Source organism: Haliotis rubra, unplaced genomic scaffold (genome assembly GCF_003918875.1).
Source record: "Haliotis rubra isolate DU_JTF1 unplaced genomic scaffold, ASM391887v1 Scf3, whole genome shotgun sequence".
NCBI classification, from domain to species: Eukaryota; Metazoa; Mollusca; class Gastropoda; order Lepetellida; family Haliotidae; genus Haliotis; species Haliotis rubra.
The window spans coordinates 4,868,944-4,889,002 of record NW_025766968.1 but is presented as its reverse complement, the minus strand read 5'-3'; the positions used below and the strand labels follow the sequence as shown (position 1 = coordinate 4,889,002).

The following is a 20,059-nucleotide window of genomic DNA, read 5'->3' as shown; positions in this document are numbered from 1 at the left end:
TTGCTAAAAGTGGCGTAAAACCAAATTCACTCGCTCGCTCACTCCACAAGATCTACAGACTGATGAACTGCTCATTGATATTTTTTAGATATTCATTTGGGAATAAAGTTCCCTATGGAAAGCTGAACCAAACCCTCAAGGTTAAAAGCCACAATTTATTGCATTTTTAGAGAGATTCAAGCAACAGACAGTTGATCTTACTGTCATAGCAACCGACTTGTGACTTAAACCATTTAATTCCAAAGAATAGTTATCCTGTAGCAATGACATCATATGTCTGAAATCACTTAATTGACATTACATGTACAATCCTAAACCTGATTGTTAATCCCCATTGTAATTCCCATTGATTGACTATCTACCATTATGAATGAGCTGAGCATCTATGTCACATTATCAGGGAGGACATGCTTTTGTTGACTGTACCGGTGTAGTAGGCCATTTCTTCCCCGGTCTAAACTTTCCCCGGGGAGAATCTGGCCTAGGCCAAAGTTTCCCCCCTGTTTAAACTAGGATATTTTGTTCTGTTTTCTATGAAAAGGGGGAGATTCTGGCCTAGCTAGGCTACTTCTTCCCCACCCTTGTTCTTATATCAAAAGGAGAGATTCTGGCCTAGCTAGGCTACTTCTTCCCCACCCTTGTTCTTATATCAAAAGGGAGATTCTGGCCTAGCTAGGCTACTTCTTCCCCACCCTTGTTCTTATATCAAAAGGGGACATTCTGGGTGGGAACAAGGGTGGGAAAGAAGTAGTTGTTTCAAGGGTAAAGTTGTTTCAAAGTTTCCCGAGGAAAGGTGGGGAAAGTTTGGCCTGTTACACCGGATTATTTAACATAGAACATCACTACAAAAGAAGACCCATTCTTGACTATCCTCAAAAATATATTCATTTTGATATAGGGACGGTGGGGTAGCCTAGTGGTTAAAGTTTTCATTCATCAGGCAGAAGGCCCGGGTTCAATTCCCCACATGGGTACAATGTGTGAAGCCCATTTCTGGTGGCCCCCATTGTGATATTGCTGGAATATTACTAAAAGTGGCATAAAACTAAACTCACTCACTCATTTTGGCATAAAGGGGAAAATGGCTGTGTAAAGTATTTGAATAGACCACTGAAAATCAGTTGTGACACCAGATGTTCGTGAATAATCCCTGACATTTCTGAATGCTCCTAAATTTTCTCAAACATTAAATAGTAGTGAGTGAGTTTAGTTTTACGCCACACTCAGCAATATTCCAGCTATATGGCGGCGGTCTGTAAATAATCGAGTCTGGACCAGACAATCCAATGATCAACAGCATGAGCATCGATCTGCGTAATTGGGAACCGATGACATGTGTCAACCAAGCCAGCGAGCCTGACCACCCGACCCCGTTAGTCACCTCTTACGATAAGCATGGGTTACTGAAGGCTCATTCTAACCCGGACCTTCACAGGTACATTAAATAGTAACACCCATGGACAATTGTTAAAAACTGTGTCAGTTATTTGTAAGTGTGATGTGTGAACAGTGGGGTGAATTGTCTTCAGTGTCTCTTTGTGTCATGGTGTGTGTGTATGTTAGAGTGATGTTATGTGATATGTGTAGTTGTGTAACATATCTGTCTGTTCTGAATGATGGGTGGAGTGAGGTCATGTGATAAGTTGTGGAGCAATGTGTGTGATGTGTGTTGTGGAGCAATGTGTGTGATGTGTGTTGTAGAGTGATGTGTAATGTGTCCGATGTGTTGTAATGTGTAATGTGTCCGATGGTGTAATGTGGAGTGAGGTTGCGTGGTGGTATGATAAGTGTGATGTGCGGTGAGTGACTTTGTGTGATGTGTTGTTGAGTGAAGTTGTTCAATGAGTTGTTCAGCGGAGGGTAGGACAGAAACTGACCTGGACAAAATCCCAACCTGATAAAATCCAACAGGACAAAATGTCTGCACACTGCAGACAAAATCCCAACAGTGTGCAAAATGACATACAATTTATTTTGAAATAGATAGTTTTATTTTTCCTCATAAATAAGCAGTATTGACCAAAAGCACTAATAACATGATTCAATACAGTCTCATAGCATAAATCAACACAATCTGATGTTGTGGCCAATGCTAGACAGACAGTTTGGAATGTCAATCTTTCCCTCTTTTCAGACCCGTGAAGGTCCGGGTTAGAATGTGCCTTCAGTAACCCATGCTTGTCATAAGAGGCGAATAACGGGATCGGGTGGTCAGGCTCGCTGACTTGGATGACACGTCATCGGTTCCCATTTGCGCAGATCGATGCTCATGCTGTTGATCACTGGATTGTCTGGTCCAGACTCGATTATTTACAGACCGCCGCCATATAGCTGGAATATTGCTAAGTGCGGCGTAAAACTAAACTCACTCACTCACTCACTCCCTCTTTTCAGTCAATGCGTATTCTTTCAGTTGCATTCTCAATTTCATGACTTCTACACGTGACTCGTCTGGATGACTATGAGATGTAACAAGAACCGGACTCTCAACTGTCAACAATGTCTTCATGGACCCACAACATTCTAATGCAGTTTACCTTGAACATTCCTATAATCTATAAAATGGGATTTTGTCCTATGTTGGTCATTTCCGTGTAATATTTTGTCCAAAGAAAATTTGTCCCATGGAATTTTCTCTGGGTGGGATTTTGTCTGTCCCCCGTTAAGGGTTGTTATGCCCTGTCTGTTCAGGTATGTTTACATCAATTGATTGTATGATAGGATGGGAATGGGAATGTGATGGGAAAGGGTTGAGTGAAATGCAATGTTTTGTTGAGTGATATGTGCTGTTCCTCATCCTCATGACCTCCTCCGTGGTGTAGTGGTTAGAGCGTCCGCCCGGAGAGCGGAAGGTCGCGGGTTCGATCCCCGACCGCGTCATACCAAAAGACGTTAACATATGGTACTTGTTGGTCCCTGCCTGGCGTTCGGCATTAATGGGTACAACAAGGACTGGTCGGCTCGGAGTCAGTATAATGTGTCTGAGTGGGGTATTCATGCTTCACTGCGGCATGGTATCTCAGTGGGCTAGCACTATAAAACCAGCTTAAGTCTGGGCTAGTACAAGCAGCCGCACATACACATACACATGCATGCACGTCGTCATATGAGTGAAATATTCTCAAGCACGACGTTAAACCCAATTTCACCTCACCTCACCTCCTCATCCTCATTCACTATCCATTCAACAACTTCCAAAATGTTCTTCCAGATTATTGTTTTGAAATGTCTAATGCTGATCATTATTTTTTTAAATACATTTTCTGAACAAATGGGATGTCAGACAATTTCTCGGAAGGGAATATCACAGGTTGTTATCAACTTTAACACATAATGGCTGACAAATTGTGTATAGAATGGGGTATTAAGCTCAAGATTTGACAGAATTTTGTAATTTAAAAGAATTTGACATCCTCCTGTTAAAACAATAAAGGGAGTCTTGTGCTGGTTCTCAATGAATAAGATGAAACAGGCTCAATCAAATGGCAAAACTTGACATAGCATGGTGTGTTTGTCATCACCCAAGTTGCCTGCCCCCAGTAGGACCAACTACCAGCTTTGTTGATTGTCAACATGACAAGCAGACAAGGCAAAGCAAAGATGTGGATGGATAATAGGTCATTCTTAGTTCGGCTCCTGATATGTTTCTCTGTGCTGTTGCTTGATTGAGTGAAATGTCATATTGTCACTGATTAATGGTGTATGTAACAGATTGGCAATTAGTGGAGAAAGGGTATGACTTGCCAGTGTAGGACTATACATGCCCCTTGTGTTTACATATACCGTGACTATACACATACCGTGACTGTACACACACCTTGACTATATACATCCCTTGACTAAACACACACCTTGACTATACACATCCCTTGACTATACACATATATTGACTATACACATACCTTGATTAAACACATACCTTGACTAAACGCACACCTTGACTAAACACATCCCTTGATTATACACATCCCTTGACTAAACACATCCCTTGACTATACACATCCCTTGACTAAACACACACCTTGACCATACACATACATTGACTATACACATACCTTGATTAAACACATACCTTGACTAAACACACACCTTGACTATACACATACCTTGACTATGCACACACCTTGACTATACACACCCCTTGACTAAACACACACCTTGACTATGCACACACCTTGACTATACACATCCCTTGACTGTACACACACCTTGACTATACACATCCCTTGACTAAACACACACCTTGACTATACACATCCCTTGACTAAACATACACCTTGACTATACACACACCTTGACTATACACATCCCTTGACTAAACACTCACCTTGACTATACACATCCCTTGACTAAACACACACCTTGACTATACACTCACCTTTACTATACACATCACCTTGACTAAATGCACACCTTGACTGTACACATCCCATGACTATACACACTCCTTGACTATACACACCTTGACTATACACATCCCTTGACTATACACACACCTTGACTATACACTCACCTTGACTATACACACACCTTGACTATACACATCCCTTGACTATGCACTCACCTTGACTATACACATCCCTTGACTATGCACATACCTTGACTATACATACACCTTGACTATACACAAAACCTGACTATACACATCCCTTGTGTGTGTATAGACAAGGGATCTCCACTTTAAGCCCTTTCAGCATGGAGATGACTGGAGATACTGGCATACATGGTTAATTGATACAAATGTTACAGAAAATCTGCTCTCAGCAGAGATTTCTGTAGTTGGGTGGGCCATAGCTGTTTTTTCTTAGTTGAGACAAGTTTATTGTTTTATATTGAATAGGATTTGTGGTGACACTTTGCTATGTATATTGTATTTTTGCAAGGAATTCTCTTTCAACCAAAACTAATTTAGTTCACATTCATAGTAACATATGTTTTGTATTAATATTTTTTTATACCATTTGAGTTGGCGAGATTAATAAGAAAGGGTAATTTTATTGTATTTTGATTATGGTTCTTTTCATGTTGGCTTAAAAGTGCTAAAAGAAATGTGACTCAATGTTAGGGTTTTTCATAAAGATGATACTGGAGATGCCTCCATTAATAACAGCACTTGTTCTCCATGCTTAGTAGAATGAGAATATTGTGTTCTGTTATGACTGCTAATGGCAGCCTGTCAGGATGGATGTTTAGGAAATCATGGGTCCTCTTAATATCAGGATTTGATTCTGGTGATGTGCAGACAGAGAACATCGTCAGCTCTAATCATCATCAGACATCACTTAGTTTCTGATTCAACTCATTACAGCAAATCAAGCTGCTCCTTACATGCAAACTGAATACAAATAAAATATATGTAGCAAGAATAAAAGAGAACATCTATCGTGAGTAAAGGATGTGGTCATTTTATTAGTACCTTCAGAAACGGTGTCATTGTGCAAATAATTGCTTGCAAGATTTACATTTAGATGAGATTATACGTAGACATATATGTGACCTCCATTATGAGTTCCAGCTTCACATGTTCCGTAGTATTATCTTGGCTCCAGTGATTACAGTTCTACAAAGGAAAAAGAAGAGTTAGAATTTACTTTCCTCATGCTTGGAAGACTTCTTAGAAATAAGGATGATAACAGATATTTAAAAATGTCTTATTTGTGAAGACTACTTCAGGTCATGGTATGGATAATGTTAGCTTATATACAGTACAACCAGAAATTATTGAGAGTTTAAAGATTGTAATTTTTTATATTTTTTTCACTCATTACTCACGTGTTAAATGTGAATATTAACATAACTCCAGATTCCAGATTCAAAGACAGGTAAACAGTTAGCATTTTGTCAAATCACCATGGGCAGCAATGCAGGCTTCAATGGGGCGGGGTATACTACTGATCAAAGAAGTTAGAAAGTCGTGGTCCATGCTGTCCCAATATCGGACCACCTCTTCTTTCAGCAATATTTGTCAGATTTTTCTTATTGACACTTTCCTTCAAAAGTCTCCAAACATTTTCTATTGGATTTAGGTCAGGGCTATAGCTTGGCCAATCTAATAATGTCATATTTTGGGTCAGAAACCAGGTCTGTGAATGCTTTGAACAATGTTTTGGGTCGTTGTCCTGCTGGAAAATCCAAAATTGTCCATAGAACACGTGAGCAGATGGAAGTAAATGTCCCTCGAGAATATCTGTGTACCGCTCACTGTTCATATTCCCTTCAAATACACAGAGGGGCATTGCCCCTAACACAGATATGCCACCCCACACGTTAAATTTCGGACTGTACTTTGGGCGCTGATACAAAGGTTTTTCAGTTTGTTTGGTCCAGAATTTCAGTGTATTAGGAAACAGCCACACAGAACTTTCATCTGAGAAAATCACATTGTCCCAGTTAAAATTTCTATGCTGTAAGCACCAGTTCAACCTTCGCTCCTTTTGTTCAGGTTTCATGATCGGTGATGGAATTCCTCAACTTTTCTGCCAACCCATTGCATGCAGCTCAGTTCTAATTGTCTCCTTACAGACAGCCACAGTTCGCTCTATCAATCATATCCAGCCTTAAGTTTTCTTAACTCCTTTGTTTGTTTTTAGAAACAAGAATACCAAGCCGCCTCCTGTCACCGACAGTTTTCTGGGCCTACCTACACCTCCCTGGTGCTCAATGCCATATCCATTTGCAATATTTTTCAAAACATGATAAACAGATGAAGGGATGATTGTTCTACTTGAAATCACTTTAGCTGATCTGATGTCCTTGTTATAATACTCTAAAATCAACTTCCTCTTCTCTAAATAATCCACACTGAGGATCACTGAAAATTTCGTCTGCTAGCAAGTAAACAAAGGGGGATAACTCTTCACAAACTAATGAAAAAGGATTAACAGAGTTGTCTTTCTTGAATGAACCCAAGTACTTGATGGCTGGTCAAGGTTGTTTATACTAGAAATCCAATTAAACATTCCTAAAATACTCAATAATAATTTCTGGTTATACTATATATGAAAGGTTTGTGAGAGGGGTATACAAAGTATGTGATCTAGACTACAAGTTGTCATACTTTCATTTTTGTTTAAGCTGCAGTGCCCGAGTGTGTTAGACAGCTGACTTTGTGTGCCTGTTGCCATTGTACAAAGGGTATCCTCCCAAAACTTCCACATCCCAAAACTTCCACAGCTTTTTAACAACATTTCTTGTTGACTGCACACTCTTTAGCATACTGATTACCTCAGTCTGTAATGGTTTAATCCATTAATTAGTAATGAATACTTTGTAATAAATTATATATTTTATTATTAGGGTTATTAACAAATTACACATCTTTTCTAGTTACATATAACAGTCTATGTGGAACATTTATGTAGAACTTATGTCCTATAGCGTCCAAGATTTCACCCGCACATTTGACAGTCATAACCCTGTCACTCTGTACTGTTGTTGGAGCAAGAGGACGGTTCCATCTCTGCTGTACTTCTGTCTTGATGCACCTGAAGAGTCTGGCGTAGAAAAACACGGCTGTCATATTGCTGTTACGGTGGATGATATTATATACCGTCACAGTGTCACTGCCATAACATGCAGTCTTTACCTGTATTTTACATGACAGGGACATCCATAGGGGATATAACCGTACAAAATGATCATAGCACTAAGGGGACCGACCATAATTCCGATCTCAAATGTCCAAGATTAGACTCATAGTGACGAAAAACATTATGTGCCAAAGCCTATTCGTCTCCCCTCACTGCCATCTTTGACGATTTGTATGCCGTTCTGGGATGCTGTGACTGCCGCGTTGGGATGCTATGTTTTGTACGCTCGGCAACCGTTCTCGCTCGCTCTGTAGCTGATACGCGAGTTTTGTTTCCATTTCAAACGATTAGTCTTCCATTACAGATGTATTGTTTCAGTTTTAGAGGATATTGTTGCAGTTTTGGTGATTTTTGTTCTGTTTTGGTGTATATGAGTTCAGTTTTGATGATTTGTTAACCGTTTGTATGGTAGGCCTGTTATCATAGACTTACGACTGCCATAGGACCAAGGTTGCTGTGCACAATGGCAGACTGGTGATTGGATGCCTGACTCCAAGAGTGTGGGTTCAAATCACAGATGGGCCCAAACCCCAAAAGTGCTAGAATCTGTACTTCACCAAGTAAATGCACTCACAAATATAACACATGTTGTATTTAAATTTATTGCAGATAACAATGGCTACTTACTTTAAAATATTGTGTGTGAGGTTATGATCATTACATGCGTGTAATGAGGACACTGGTTGCCAGGTGAAACTACTGTCAGCTCATGAGACTAAACTAAACATCACGGGAGCTTATATCAAGTTCCTACAATACCACTGCATTGGATGTATTTTATAGTTTTTCAGGTGGTGTCTAGTTTCTTCAGAATGCAGGTTTGATGAAGATTCTGTCTGAACCCAAAAATATATGTTGATTTAATTAAGTTGATATTGAATGTTTATGCTTCTCATTACAATTTGCTTTAAGATTTTGCTTTACTACCTCACTCCTGCTATTGTTTTGAATGTTATGATACAGTGTTGAAGTTGCTTCATATGGTGTTATGTTTTGTAGGTTGTATGGTTAGACCACAGAGCAAAACTGCTGACATTTGAAGATCGTAGAATCATTGCTGATGAAAGGATAAGCTTAGAGAGACCTTATGTGAAGGAATGGAACCTACACATCCGCAACGTGAAGCCCTCCGATCAGGGAACCTACTCCTGCCAGATCAACACCGATCCTGTGCAAGTTCGTCCAATCAGGCTTCATGTTCATGGTAAGTACAAAAAGAAGGCCGTACTCTTGGGAAATGGAATTGGCATATTTCAGATTTGTGTCATTTATCAGGTGTTTGGTTGTCAGAAGAAAATGAAATCTTCCCTGTAAGCTCAGAATGGATGAGGCTTTGTTGTTTTTGAATCACTAATGCCTAAGAAATATGGAGGGAGAGATGTCAAGACTGAACCACACTTGTTTATAACATTAGGAAAATAGCATTGAAAAAAGTACTGTTTTGTTTATGTTCTACAAACTATTTATTGCTTTGTTATCAGCAACAAAACAAATATTTATAAAAGTCTTCATTGTTTATCAAACTTAGATGAACAATTTGAAATGACATTATCACATTGACTACAAAATTGTTTTATTTATGATATAATTTCCTCTCTTTGGTAATCATAGGAAATGTTACTCTGAAGCTTCAACAAATTTATTATATCCTCGTACCTAGTGTCAGTTGTTTTAATTAACTGCAGGCATCTAAACTTGAAAATTGAATTTAAATTCTAAACTTGCAGATAGATTTGAAAAAGCTTGAAAATTTGTAAAAGTTTTAAATTTTCCTTCCCCTGGAAGACATGGAAATACCTTGTAATACCTTAATTTGAAGTATTTTCATATAGTGATGTATGACACAGCAAGAGACACAGCAATACCTGATAGTACAACATTACAACATCTAGCAATGTACCATTAAACAATTTTGTATTATGGAGAGGAGCATGTCTGATATTATTCAACAAAATAGATGAAAAGGTGACTTTGTGTGCCAGCTTTTAAGTTTCTTAAATATCTAATGTTTTTGTTTTGACATAAGAAGTGACAGTCAAAACATGCTTTGATGCATTTTCAAAGAGTTCTCTTTCAAATCTACATAAAGAAAAAACATCTCTCTGCACACTGGGATCTCAGCATTACAATTGGCTTAAGTCTAGTATGTGGAAAATAGACCATAATCCTTTTCTTGATGATGAATAAAGGATATTATTTTAGTCATGTATCATAAAAAATGTATTCCAACTTCCTGGTTTTGATACAGTATGGTTATGAGGTAAACATGTTGTATAACAACTTTCTACTAACACAGGTAACTGTAAATGTCACTGTTAGCAAATGTAATGGAACTTCATGGCATGTTCTCTCATGACATACGTGCACCATGGACAAGTGCTACTATTGTACTGAACAAAATGTATTTCACATCGATTTGCATGATTGCTTTGTTACCAGGACTGAGAAAATTCTACACGAAGATTGTTAATGAGATCTAATGCTGCCCTATAACAAGCTGAGAGTCTTAGTGTTGACTTTGATAAGTAGTTCTAAGGCACTCAAATTTTGATTTAAGAAAGCAAAATGTCAAACGATGAAAAAGTTTATTTTTGGTGAATTGAAAGGAATCGATTGGCCATTACTTTAATGCCGGGAAATAGAGTCCTTACTGAGATCACTTAGGAATCTGACCCATTCAAGGAAAGGTTATTTGGCCACAGTTACTTCCCTTTAATTCAATTTTCAAAGATGTAGTAATTAAGTTAATTCAGTCACAGTTGGTTTAGAATCAATATGCGTAAAAAGAAGATTCAAGAGAGCTATGAAAGCCAGTGTAGTTAATTAGATTGTTACCATTAAATGTCAAAATCTGTGCCATTTAGGAGCAATATAGTGTCTCTCTGACAATACTTGTGAAGTGTTTTTATGAGGGGTCCTGTCTATTCTGTACTCCAGGAGAAAAAACATTCTGTTGTGTTGAATTGGGATCAGTTACTTAATGGTTTTTAGTTTTCTATTGGGAAATGTGAAGAACTATTTTGTGTTGCTAGAATGTGTGCAAGGGAAAGAAGATCGACCCCAGCATACTGGCAACACACTGTGAATACAAACAAACACGAAAATCAAAATTTGCTAAAACATTTTGCCGTCATGCAGTCTTGTGGATTGTTTTAAATGAATGTTGATTATGTGTACATTTTAAATAATACTATCTTTAAATCTGTGTTAAATGTCGGACTCAAGAAAATCATAGCCCTTTTGTGCAAAGTTCCTATTCACAGTACATTTGAATGATCTATTCAAATTTGAAGGAGCTGATTAAATGAACGGGCTGGAGTGATTCATCCCTTTGAGTTTTCCAATTTCTGATTAACCTGTACTCGGGAATTTCATTGCCCATAAAGTTCCCTCCTTTCACTGCGAGTCTCATTTATGTCCTGGGATATCGTTTATGGATCGTATTCATTATTGGTGTTAGTGTTTAATCTATGTTGTGCTGCTTTGAGAAAAAAAGAATCAATTACTTGTCGAGAACAGCATTATGTAACCATCACAAAGTATTTAATCGTACAAGACCTTTTGTCAACACAAACAAGGGTCTCCAACAGCAATGAATGGCGGCATCTTCACATAGAAGCCTATTTCAATAAGAACAAATATTGACCATTTCAAGTGATTTTTCTGATAACTTGCGTTGGTCTGGCTTAAGACAAAGTGGGAAACAAATTCCAGATCGGATTAACACGGAGAATCACCCGTTTCCTCCCATCACTCAAGCCCATCTCCTGTGTGAAAGGCAGATGAAATAAAATCAGCGACGGCAAATGTACTTATAGTGACCAGTCTGGTCAGAACCCATAGTTCTAAAATTAGGGTAAATAACTGCTACCAATTTATTGATTTCAAAAGTTTTCTGGATAAACCAATTTTGTTTTGATAGTCTTTGGCCCTTCCTAGTTGATTGGTCTGTCATTGTAACACTGATTCGGCGTCGACATGGCGTAGCAGCCATGAATTTCTCATCATAGCCATTGTTGACTTATGGCCTTATATCATCTTCCAGAAATTCCTCCCCTTGAGTTATCAGAGGGGAGTCTCTGTAATTATTTTCCTCCCTGCCCGAGTTGCATGTCTGAGAAACGGCAGTTTGCTCCTCTGGAGAAAACTATCATTATTATAACATCAAGTTAACATCAGAATAAACACTTTCAGAAGTTAGCAGGAGCTGAAGTGAATTTGACATTATTTGTGTAATATTAATATTGTATGCGACTATAAAGCTCACACTTAGAAAATTTGATTTATCCTTGTATTTTTTTGTTGCTTGTTTTGTTACAGGCCCTTGGCCGTTTAGGTGCAATAGAAGGGTGATAGGTTATGGAATTATGGACATGGTGCACTTTATAGTGAATATTTCATTTCAGCTGCAAACACCCCTTTTTTGTTTTAGCGAGCACAATGTACAAAGAAACTTGTCCATCTATTTTTTTTCATGTTCAGAATTAGTTTGAAAATTCAATAACTGTTTGTGGTGTTTCCTTGCTCTGCTGAATCAACAAGGATATTAAAGTTGATACTGGTATTATCTAATAGCCCCTATCCTTAACACCAGGAATTCGCTAAGAACATGGTTTTACATGCATGAATGTTTCTTATAGCCAGAACAGCAAGATGGTGTTGGCGGTAACTTTCAGACAGATTTACAAGAAGAAAAATACTAGAAATCATCTGATATTCCTTTTGAAGAAATATATTTCTTCCTCTGTATGTGAACAACAAGGACTTGGAACCATGATGTCGATGGCTCCCACTTTGTAGGTTATGTCGTGTCGGCTAGTGCATGGTGAATCTGGTTATCGGACAATTTAAGGCGTATTTACTGGAACACACTCCCAGAGTTACTGTTACTGTCAGTATGTGTGATAGAAGAGCTGTTTAGTGGCCATGGAAAAGAAATTAAAGGTTGTCATCAATGCAGCAGAAGGCTTCCAGACCTAGATTAGCTTGTGACAAATTTATGCCTTGCACACCACTCAAACTTTGTTTCCTCACTGTGAAAGATTCAGAAATTCACAGCGTGTATAGAAAAAGAGAACAGTTTGGTTTCTTGACTACTTTCATCTGAAACTTGACATTTGTGTCACTATTCGAAGATAATCTTGGATTTTATTGAAATATGTATTACCAGCTAAAGGTTATGGAAATCACATGCAATTGGTTTGCTTCGTCCATGAATATGTAACACAGAATATGTTTTTGAGACATCATTACTTCCATGTTATACTGATTTCATGACTACTGTCAGCCATTTGTTTTTCCTAGGCAAACAGTTGGAATTCATGAATTCCAACTCGGACTTCATAAAATTGGTGCAATATACGGATGATCAACTGACTTCTTTATTCATATGCTGTTGATAGTTTGCGCTGCATGGCATTGGTCGGAATGATAGTTTCATTTCATTGAAAGCTGACTCAATACTTCTTTGATGGTGACTCAAAATTTTGTTGACGGATGACTCAAAATTCAATAACGAATGACCTATTTGGGCTTTCCTGAGATGAATTAACATCCTTTAAGGTAATCATGTGACAATGTAACATTTGAAAATGAGTTACAAGAATTGCACCTGTATTTGAAGCAGTTTTAACCCACTGTCACTCATGTTCAACATGCACTTTGAAGTTGAATCAAACTCAAAACACATCACGCTCACAGATACACTTCCATTTTGAATTCTACAGGAAATTCTATGATATCAGCCACTGTCATTTTATGCAAATCAAAACTACTCAGAAGAACCTTCTTAGAAAACTATATATGTGTATTCAAATTTTATGCTGTGGCATTTTATGCTATCTTCTGAGATCCATTTACCTATTTATTTCATATCTGATTCACACTTTTCAGGATATGCATTTAAAGGGCATTCTAGCAAGAGTTTAGACTCTTAAGGTACATACATTAAAATGATTTTTTTTTATTCAGCAGAATTTTTTTTTATTTACAAAATTATCAGTTGCCATTCCATCTGACTTCATTATGATGGACAACATAGAAACAATACACAGATTGTAAGTTTGTTTGCGTTTTAAGATAAAATATTGTGTATGTAAATACAATCCCTGAATGAATCCTTGAAGAGACCTATGAATATCTGTGATAGAAACCATCTTCAGGAGCCGATGCATGTCGTAGGCATCCACTGTTATGGGATCATGTGGCCAGTCTCGTTGGCTTTGTTAGATTGATGCTCATGATATTAATCACTGGATTGTCTGGTTTAGGCTTTTTTTATTATAGATCACTATCATATAGTTGGAATATTGCTGAGTGCAGCATTTTTCAACAAACAAAACAAATCAGTGAAGGTCAGGTGCACTGTCTTGCTGCTATCAGTTTCAATCATGATATAGATTTTACATATCCTGTCCATGTTTTCAAGCAAAGTATTATACTATGAATATTTATTAATGGTCAATATCATATTATACATATATAAAAGGGGAAACATTTATGAAACTTTTATGAACTGAATATATTACTTGAACAAAATGGATAGTATTCATTGAAGTAAGTCTTGAAACATTGTTTTTGGTCTTTGGATTGTCAGAACACTGATGTCTCACAATTCACCAATTTGGAGTTTAATCACAAAGGATTTGCCATTTGCCCATCTCATTTTGTGCCATAATCTATTTTTCACTCTTTTCTTAAACATTGTAATTGCAGACTCTTAAACTGTTTGTCTTGTTTCTACAAGAATTGGGGAAGGTGGCGTAGCCTAGTGGTTAAAGTGTTCGCTTGTCACGCCAAAGACCCGAGTTCGATTCCCCACATGGGTACAATGTGTGAAGCCCACTTCTGGTGATATTGCTGGAATATTGCTAAAAGCTGTGTAAAAAAACTCACTTTACAAGGATTGTAAAATATGTATAAAAAACATGATACATGAACCATACACAATTTTAATTCCATGCAAGACTTTTTAAACACATTATCATATAATTCTGTGATGAAGTAAGAAAAATTACATGAAAATATTGCAATATGTCGTCATAGTGTTGTGTTGCGATATGAGACAAACAATATAATATGTCGATTTACAACTCCAGTATCCCAGTATATGTGACAAATTACATTACAAGTTATATTTTTGAAAAGTATGAATAATAACAGAAGAACAAGTTTATGCAGTTTCTGTAGTTCTTTCTGATTGGCTATATACAGCAGAATCTGCACACTGCCTAGTTTTTACATGTCATGCCTACAATATCACATCTTTGCTGTCGAAAATTTAAAGACAAAAGTCAGTCAGGATTGTTACCTTGCTAAAAGAGAGAGCATGATGTTTTGAAATAACAGTATGTTATAGGGATTGAAATGATATCACATCCTTACAAGGATGCAAGTCATATCACAGTCACATCGTGTCTCTAAACCTCTACGCATAACATAAAAAAAAAACATGTACAATATTTAAAATATATTTGCTTGTTTCATAAAATATTGTTTTGATATTTTGATTATTGGAAAATTACTGCTTAACAGGTGCACATCTTGTCCAGTAGAGTTTCACGATCAACCTATGTAATCTGTCTATTCTAGATGTTAATAAGGCATCAAATTTCATTTCACGATTTCCACATTTGACTGTGATAAAAATTAGGCAAGATTATATGTATATTAATCAGAATATAAATGTCATCTTTATCCATCTTCTGAGACATAATACAAGGCATGACGTCAAACAAAAACATATACATATTTCTTTACTTCATTCCACTTGATAAGACTAGGGTTCCATATATAGTAGGGCAATGAAAGTCCAAACATTCAGGTGAGTGAGCTGATCTGAGGACTAATTTACATGTTAGATACAGCTATCCATTTCTTTTATACCGGTACTTAGTTTTTTTTATGATTTCATCCTATATATCACCAGTTTGGCAAAGCTAAAATGGTCCAATACATTGTTCCTATTGCAGGCAATATACACCGAAGTGTCAAATTGAAAATTTATTTGTTCTGTACTTTTCTCTGTGTAGGAAAGTTGGAGCATATTTATTCACAACTAAATTTTGTACAACACTTTGCAAACTTTGCGAACAGAGCTCATATTTGCAAGTAATTTTATATTGTCATAGTTAGGATTAAAAATGTGTTTTTTAGTCTTGCACAACATTCACTTTCCAGAACTTATTACTGTGTGTTAGGAAAATATCTCAGGATCCATAGGGTTAACAGTTAGCTGTGTCTATGGTCCTATCAGCATGGTGCTAATCAACAGATGTTTGACCTGTGAAAAGAGTATTTCCCCAGCAACTTATGCTGGTCGCAAGAAGTCACATAAGGAGTTCGTAGTTATACCCACTGATGTTGTTAACAGCATGTCATTATGGCAGGAGCTGTTGTTTATGGTATTCAAACACTGGATTGTCTTGTCCAGATTTCAGAATAATCAACTTAGAATGTTTGGATTGTTTAGAATTTGGTGTGACATTTTCCTCATACATTCCCCGATCCCATTAGTCACCTCTTGCGACAAGCATGGGTTGCTGAAAACCAATTCATTAGTCACCTGATCTTCATGGGTCTCTAACCCTCATACATCAGTCTCCCTGGTGAAGAGCGTGAAGGTTTTCCAGTGGCCGTGTCTTGTCTGCTTGTGCACCTCATCGAGATTATCATGGTATACTATATAAACCAAACAAGTCTATTTCATGTGCCCTAGAATTTCTTTTGTCTCTGTGCTTCAGCTTTTTTTTGCCCTATTATCAAATATGTATTGATTTCCTGAAACCGGCTTCCTCTCAAATCGGTCAATTATAAAGACAAGTTTTAGGTTTTTCAACAATAATGAACTGCAAATTTGAATTTGAAATGTAAATGGCAAAAACTGTTGTGAGAACAGAATCCTGTGTGTTTAGATTGGTTGTAGCTGTGTTTCGACTGCATGGCTTGTTAGCAGGCCTCTCGGACTATCCACCTCTATAACGAAGGAGACAGTCGTGAGTGTTGAGGTGTGAGTTTTCTTCTTCAGAGAACCATCTTGATGACTTCAGCTTCCTTAATTTCCAATTAGCCAAAATTGATATTCAAGGAAACCCTGCTTCAGAAATAATTCCCGTTCTTGTGGAGACATCAGCAAATAAACTTCAGTGTTTCTCATTGGCTTTGACAATCATGGTGTAAAAACTGTTGTTAGTGAAGTGACATTTCTGTTTCATATTTATCTGTGTTTGCTGTTCCTCCCCGGGCTTGTCAACTAGTCTCTCGTATTTTCCTATTAGACTCTGATGGGAATTGTCCCATTAACAGCCAAGTTTGACCATTTGCCAGAAATCATGGTTAGTCTGTGGTCATTGATTTAGCGGCTTATGCCAACAGTCATCAAAAATGCATAGACAAGATTCAATTTGTGCAGAAGCTAGTGCACCCTAGAAGTATTGGTGAATCACAAAGGGCTGGAACATGCATGGAATATATTACTGCATTGTCCCTGTGCTGACTGCAGTGTCCGACAGAGGAAACTAGTCAGGACGAGGGAAGGCGGTAGTGTCTGAAAGGAAGAGGAAGGGGGCTGAGGAAAGGCTGCAGTTCTGAGAGGATGGGAGGCTACTCAGATGATGGGAAGGTTGCAGTCTCATAGGATTGGCAGCTAGTCAGAACAGGGGAAGGCTGTAGTGTCTGAGTAGAGGGGAGGCTAGTCAGAATGATCGAAGGCTTGAGTGTCTGTGATGAGGGCAGGCTATTCAGGCCGATGGAAGGTTGTAGTATCTTAGTAGATGGAGGCTAGTCAAACCAATGGGAGGCTGCAGTGTCTCAGTTGAGGGGAGGCTAGTCAGATCAAGGGATGGCTGTAGTATCTTAGTAGAGGGAGGCTAGTCAAACCAAAGTAAGGCTGGAGTATCAGAGATGAGGGGAGGCTAGCTAGATCAAGGGATGGCTGTAGTATCTGAGTAGAATGGAGGCTGGTCAGGCTGGTGGAAGGATGCAGTGTCTTAGATGAGGAGAGGCTAGTCAGATCAAGGAAAAGCTACAGTGTTTTAGATGAGGAGAGGCTAGTCAGATCAATGAAAGGCTACAGTGTCTTAGATGTGGATAGGCTATTCAGATCAATGAAAGGCTACAGTGTCTTAGATGAGGAGAGACTAGTCAGATCAAGGAAAAGCTGCAGTGTCTTAGATGTGGATAGGCTATTCAGATCAATGAAAGGCTACAGTGTCTTAGATGAGGAGAGACTAGTCAGATCAAGGAAAAGCTGCAGTGTCTGAGTGGAGGGTAGGTTGCAGTGTCTGAGTGTGTGAGGTGGGTGGGAGGCTAGTCATGCTGTTGGAAGGCTACAGTGTCTGAGTGTGTGAGGTGGGTGGGAGGCTAGTCATGCTGATGGAAGGCTACAGTGTCTGAGTGTGTGAGGTGGGTGGGAGGCTAGTCATGCTGTTGGAAGGCTACAGTGTCTGAGTGTGTGAGGTGGGTGGGAGGCTAGTCATGCCGATGGAAGGCTACAGTGTCTGAGTGTGTGAGGTGGGTGGGAGGCTAGTCATGCTGTTGGAAGGCTGCAGTGTGTGAGGTGGGTGGGAGGCTAGTCATGCTGTTGGAAGGCTACAGTGTCTGAGTGTGTGAGGTGGGTGGGAGGCTAGTCATGCCGATGTCATGCTACAGAATGTTATTCAGACTGAGGAGTGGCTGCAGTGTCCAAAAAGTACAAGAGGCTTAGTAAAGTGAATTAATGTTTACTGCTGCTGTTGACAATTTTCTTGTCATGTCCCATCCAGTGATTGACGTCATGAGCATTGATCTACACAGCTTACAGTGACCCGCACTAACCAGCTCATCCTGTGGGTCTGCATGGGATGCTGAACACCAGGTCTAATCTGGATCTTCTCACGTCAAATCAATGAATGGATGAATAAATAAATGAATAAATGAATGAATGAATGAATGAATGGGTTCTATAATAATCAACACACTGTCATTCTACATGATATTAGAATAAAACCCATTCCTTTACCATCCCCGTTGTTTAAACCCTGGCATTGTTCGAAACCCTCACTGTATATTTTAGCCATGTCATTACCATAAAAACTGATGGACAGTCTCTGACTAAGATATTAGTCATCCGATTGCCAAATTCAAAGTCAGCAACTACACACACAAGTTATCTGTAGGATGTATATACACTGAAGTATTCCACAGGTCATGTGTATATTCTGGTCTCCTCCAAAAGGCCATGTTTATACTCTGATATATTCCACAGGTCATGTGTATATACTGGTCTCCTCCAAAAGGTCATGTATATACACTGATGTATTCAACAGGTCATGTGTATATACTGGTCTCCCCCAAAAGGTCATGTATATACACTGATATATTCCACAGATCATGTGTATATACTGGTCTCCCCCAAAAGATCATGTATATACACTGATATATTCCACAGATCATGTGTATATACTGGTCTCCCCCAAAAGATCATGTCTATACTCTGATATATTCCACAGATCATGTGTATATACTGGTCTCCTCCAAAAGATCATGTATATACACTGATATATTCCACAGATCATGTGTATATACTGGTCTCCCCCAAAAGATCATGTCTATACTCTGATATATTCCACAGATCATGTGTATATACTGGTCTCCCCCAAAAGATCATGTCTATACTCTGATATATTCCACAGATCATGTGTATATACTGGTCTCCTCCAAAAGATCATGTCTATACTCTGATATATTCCACAGATCATGTGTATATACTGGTCTCCTCCAAAGGTCATGTATATACTCTGATGTATTCCACAGGTCATGTGTATATACTGGCCTCCTCCAAAAGGTCATGTATATACTCTGATGTATTCCACAGGTCATGTGTATATACTGGCCTCCTCCAAAAGGTCATGTATATACACTGATATATTCCACAGGTCATGTGTATATACTGGTCTCCTCCAAAAGGTCATGTATATACACTGACAGTTTGATATTGTATTGATATGGAAATTAAGATGGTCTGATTTATGTATTTGTTAAGAACTAGTGGATTTAGACTCCTCCAAAGGTTGTGTTTGTGTATTCTGTCTGTTACCTAACATTACAGTCAGTAATGACCAGCTGTATCATGTCAGGTGTACTGTTGGAGTATGGGCCTGACAAAACTAGTGGTCGATGTTATGAACATCCCTGGCCTCTCCACAAGGGTACGTTGACCAGCAGTCAACCAATTCACCATGCTGGAACACCTGATCCCATTCATTCAGCTCAATACAGTGATCTAAGCCTGTCAGAACCCAGATCTCTACATGACAACTAATCATAAGTCCTGAATGTTTTAGCCACAATGACTGGTTTGAAGGTTATGGTTTCAACAAGGATAGGGGCCGGGGGTAGCCTAGTGGTTAAAGCGTTGGATCGTCACGCCGAAGACCCGGGTTCGATTCCCCACATGGGCACAATGTGTTAAGCCCATTTCTGGTGTCCCCCGC

At 38.5% G+C, this 20,059-nt stretch overlaps 1 protein-coding gene across 1 annotated transcript in view; it reads left to right on the top strand.

The window, feature by feature from the left end:
* LOC124282433 (limbic system-associated membrane protein-like) overlaps positions 1-20,059 on the top strand; it is a 151,019-nt gene that overhangs the window by 113,440 nt on the left and 17,520 nt on the right. The window contains 1 exon segment of the mRNA XM_046718418.1: positions 8,589-8,793. Within this exon segment, the coding sequence (XP_046574374.1) occupies positions 8,589-8,793 (205 nt within the window).